This window comes from Nicotiana attenuata, unplaced genomic scaffold, assembly GCF_001879085.1.
Source record: "Nicotiana attenuata strain UT unplaced genomic scaffold, NIATTr2, whole genome shotgun sequence".
Classification (NCBI taxonomy): Eukaryota; Viridiplantae; Streptophyta; class Magnoliopsida; order Solanales; family Solanaceae; genus Nicotiana; species Nicotiana attenuata.
This window is the reverse complement of record NW_017672742.1, coordinates 117,463-121,537: the sequence shown is the minus strand read 5'-3', so window position 1 is coordinate 121,537 and position 4,075 is coordinate 117,463. Positions and strand designations below refer to the sequence as shown.

At 39.2% G+C, this 4,075-nt stretch overlaps 2 protein-coding genes across 2 annotated transcripts; one reads left to right on the top strand and one right to left on the bottom strand.

Moving 5' to 3' along the window:
• The first annotated feature begins 327 nt into the window (after nucleotides 1-327).
• Nucleotides 328-2,450, top strand: LOC109214346 (glycerol-3-phosphate 2-O-acyltransferase 6-like). Its single transcript, XM_019378254.1, has 2 exons — nucleotides 328-1,914; nucleotides 2,148-2,450. The coding sequence occupies exon 1, from the start codon at nucleotides 418-420 to the stop codon at nucleotides 1,897-1,899; it is 1,482 nt and encodes a 493-aa protein (XP_019233799.1). The 5' UTR covers nucleotides 328-417; the 3' UTR covers nucleotides 1,900-1,914; nucleotides 2,148-2,450.
• Nucleotides 2,451-3,024: 574 nt separating this feature from the next.
• Nucleotides 3,025-3,654, bottom strand: LOC109214344 (pentatricopeptide repeat-containing protein At1g06710, mitochondrial-like). The gene is made up of 2 exons (XM_019378252.1): nucleotides 3,480-3,654; nucleotides 3,025-3,431 (listed from the first exon to the last, which is right to left on the bottom strand). Exons 1-2 carry the CDS (start codon nucleotides 3,652-3,654, stop codon nucleotides 3,025-3,027), a joined length of 582 nt encoding a protein of 193 aa, XP_019233797.1.
• Between the last annotated feature and the right edge of the window lie 421 nt (nucleotides 3,655-4,075).

Genomic DNA, 4,075 nt, shown 5'->3' with positions numbered 1-4,075 from the left:
TCGAGGATCTATCGAAAACAACCTCTCTATCTTCACAAATTAAGATAAGGCCTGTGTACACACTATCCTCCCCAGACCCCACTGGGTATGTTGTTGTTGAACATGGCTAAATGATATTCACCATTCAAATAACCATTACAAATGGAATATAAATTATCTGAGAGGATGCAACCCCTAGAGTGAAACCTTTTTATCATTAATAAATAGTTTGGTTTATTCAGCCTATTGGTTTATTCAGCCTAACTCCAGAAGCATTTAATGTCTTAAATGTCAACTATATAGGACATTCTTCTAGAGACCATCTTCACATGCTTTTTTTATTCTTCTTATTTTTCTTGGCTAAAAATAAAAAGGCCTCATCTCATCAACCACTAAAAGTAAAGGGATATTTCCATTTTGGATAAGCTGCAAACTGAAATGGGGATAACAATATTTCCCACAGTTGAGAAGTGCACATCAGAAGGAAGAGAAAAACATACAGTAGTAGCAGACTTGGATGGAACTTTACTACGAAATCGTAACTCTTTCCCTTATTTCGCCCTGGTTGCTTTTGATGTTTCTGGGGTTTTAAGGTTACTCTTTCTTCTCTTAGTCTTACCTGTTGCCGGAATTCTTTACTATTTAGTTTCTGAGTCAGCTGGAATCCAAGTTATTATCTTTACAACTTTTGTAGGGATGAAAGTTTCTGACATAGAGTCGGCAGCACGTGCTGTGCTACCAAAATTCTATTCGGAGGATCTTCATCCCGAGTCTTGGAGAGTTTTCTCATCCTGTGGTAAACGTTGCGTTTTGACAGCCTCCCCTAGGATTATGTTGGAAGCATTTTTAAAGGACTATATAGGCGTGGACATAGTTTTAGGGACAGAGATTGAAACATATAAAGGTAGGGCAACTGGTTTTGTTAAGTCACCAGGAGTTCTTATTGGGAAGAAAAAGGCTGAGATTCTCCGAACGACGTTCGGAGAAACTCAACCTGAGATTGGATTGGGTGATCGTGATACTGATATTCCTTTTATGACATTATGTAAGGAAAGCTACTATGTGCCACCAAATCCAAAAGTAAAAGCTGTTACTATAGACAAGCTTCCTAAACCTGTTATTTTCCACGACGGCCGCCTTGTCCAAAAACCAACACCATTAATGGCTCTTTTTATCATTCTTTGGATCCCTTTCGGTTTCCCTCTTTCTTGCCTGCGAGTTATTAGTGCTTCACTCCTCCCGACCCCTCTTCAATACTACACATTTCGGGCCCTTGGCATCCGTCTCACCATTAAAGGAAACCCACCACCCCGTATCAAGAAATCCGAAGACAAATCAGGTGTTCTATTCGTTTGCTCTCATAGGACACTTCTTGATCCTGTTTTTCTCTCCGCAGTGTTGGGTCGCCCTATTCCAGCTGTTACATACTCCATTTCACGATTTTCTGAGATTATTGCACCCCTTAAAACAATTAGACTCACTCGAGATCGAGCCTCTGATGCTTTCGTTATAAAGAAATCATTAGAAAAAGGTGATCTCGTAATTTGCCCAGAGGGGACTACAAGTCGTGAACCATTTCTTCTTAGGTTTTCGTCATTATTTGCTGCGTTAACCGATGAGCTCGTACCCGTGGCAATGGTGAATAAGATGAGTATGTTTCATGGCACAACAGCTAGAGGATGGAAATGGATGGACTCGTTTTTCTTTCTCATGAACCCACGTCCCAGTTATGAAATTACATTTTTGGACAAGTTGTCGTATGAGTTCACTTGCAAGTCTGGGAAATCAAGCCATGAAGTGGCTAACTACATACAAAAAGTTATTGCTGAAACTCTTTCTTACAAGTGCACTACTTTAACAAGGAAGGATAAGTATATTGCTCTTGCTGGAAATGATGGCACTGTTATGAAGAAGCCTTGAATCAAGGTCTAAAAGGTGATAGTTTTCTTTATAATATAGATAGAGTATCCTTTCAACAATTATGTAAAAAGGTTGTTTGCTAATAAATATTATGGAAAATTATGGCTACCCATATGTGTGAATCTCGAACTGCACATGCAATATGCCAATTCCAACTGCACATGCAATTTGAAGTTAGACTTTAGCAAAGCTCAACTTCAGACTCGTATGTCTCAAGTTTAAAACTTCAAACATACAATTTTCTGCAGATCGGAACCAAGAGCGGACGGAATCGAGTATGACTGAACCCGGAGAGACTCTAGCTCGAGCAATACGAAGAATCGAGGGTAAAGGAAAAAATGGTTAAAGAAGATAATTTGAGAGCCGAAATATCTGCCATCAACCGGATATTACACGCTCGGTATTGATTGTAGATCATGTTTTCGTGAGAGAAAAGGAAGGAAAAGATTTTTACCTTATTTAGATTTGTATTAGGGTTAAAACTCCTCTACTATATAAAGACGGAAACCTTTTTATTTTTGGAGAATGTTTTTGCACGCATATCAAGAGAAAATAAAGGGGGAAAAGTCAAAATTGCCCCTCTACTATTGTTTATTAGTTGCTTGTGCCACCCGTTATACTTTTGGGCCATTCTTGTCCCTACCGTTGATGAACTTTGAATAAATACCCCTAACCCTAACGTTTATACACTGTGGCAGCTGACCAAATGAATTTTATCCAAGTCAGTTGCCATGTCAGCTTCCACATCAACGGGCCTACCAATTTAAAACCCCACAACACCCATATGGTGTAAGACATATAGAAGTAAAAGTGTCCAGATTTTGACATAACTGGTGTAGTGAAAATGTCCAGATTTCTAAATTGAGATTAGGGATACACGAACTAGTCCGCATTATATTGAGAAAATTCATTGCTTCTTCAAAGAGGGAACCTTCACATAATCCTGAAATCATATTAGTATAAATCACTGTATCAGGCACAAACTCTTCCTTGTCAATTAAATCAAGGCCTTCTCTCCATTTACCCACTTTGCACAATGATCGCGTAAAGCTATTTAATGTACGCTTGTCCATCTTAAAATTAAGTGCTGACATCTCCTTGTATATCAAAGATGCAGTCTCCAATCTATTTACTTGCAGAAACACCTGCAACTAAATCCCACAACCCATTCCTGCAACACTTGCTTATCAACACATTAAGCAACTTGCCAAGCACTTCCCTATCATCTTTTCCTATATCTTGAACAAAATGTAATGGGACATCACACCCTATTACATCCAACAAAGCATCATAAACTGATGCATTATGCACATAGCCAATTTGTCTACCAGCCCACATAAAAAACTTAACACCCAGTTCAGGGTTCTGTATATTTCTTAACACATCAACCACTAAACCAGGGTTGAGCTTTTCCCTAAAATGCCTAACAACTCTCTCAGTTCTCTCTCCAAACCCATCATTACCCTTCCTTATTGCATTTATAACCAAGAAAGCATCATCTGAAAACTTACTAATCTCATCTTTGGAGATAACTTCAGCACCCAAGATTGAATCCAATTCTTAGACGGGAAATGAACCACCCATCTTCTTTTCTTGTTGAAAAGATTCATTTTCTGGGAATCTCAGTTCTGGGTCTACCAATGTAACAAGGTTATTCTCGGAGCATATGAATCTTGAAGAGAATTTGAAAGGATGACCAACAAAACGAGAGGGAACTGAGCGCGGAAGAGCATATCTGAACAGCCTTATGGTCATTCTACGGCTAAAGGGTTTTAGGGGTTATGGAAGGAGCCGCGGAGGCGCCGGACGACAGTCGTGGTGTTAAATGACAAGTGGAAGTCATTGGTCTTTTGGAAGAAACTTTTTCTGGTCTTTTGGTCTTTTGTGGGGTTTTAAATTGGTGGGCCCGCTGATGTGGAAGCTGACATGGCAGGTGACTTGGATAAAATTCATGTGGTCAGCTGTCACAGTGTATAGACGTTAGGGTTAGGGGTATTTATTCAAAGTTCATTAACGGTAGGGACAAGAATGACCTAAAAGTATAACGGGTGGCACAAGCAACCAATAAACAATAGTAGAGGGGCAATTTTGACCTTTTTCTCGAAAATAAATTTACTTTGGCTTTCAGCAATTGTCCAAGTGTTATTTAGTTGTATCTGAACTTTATCTTGAGGGC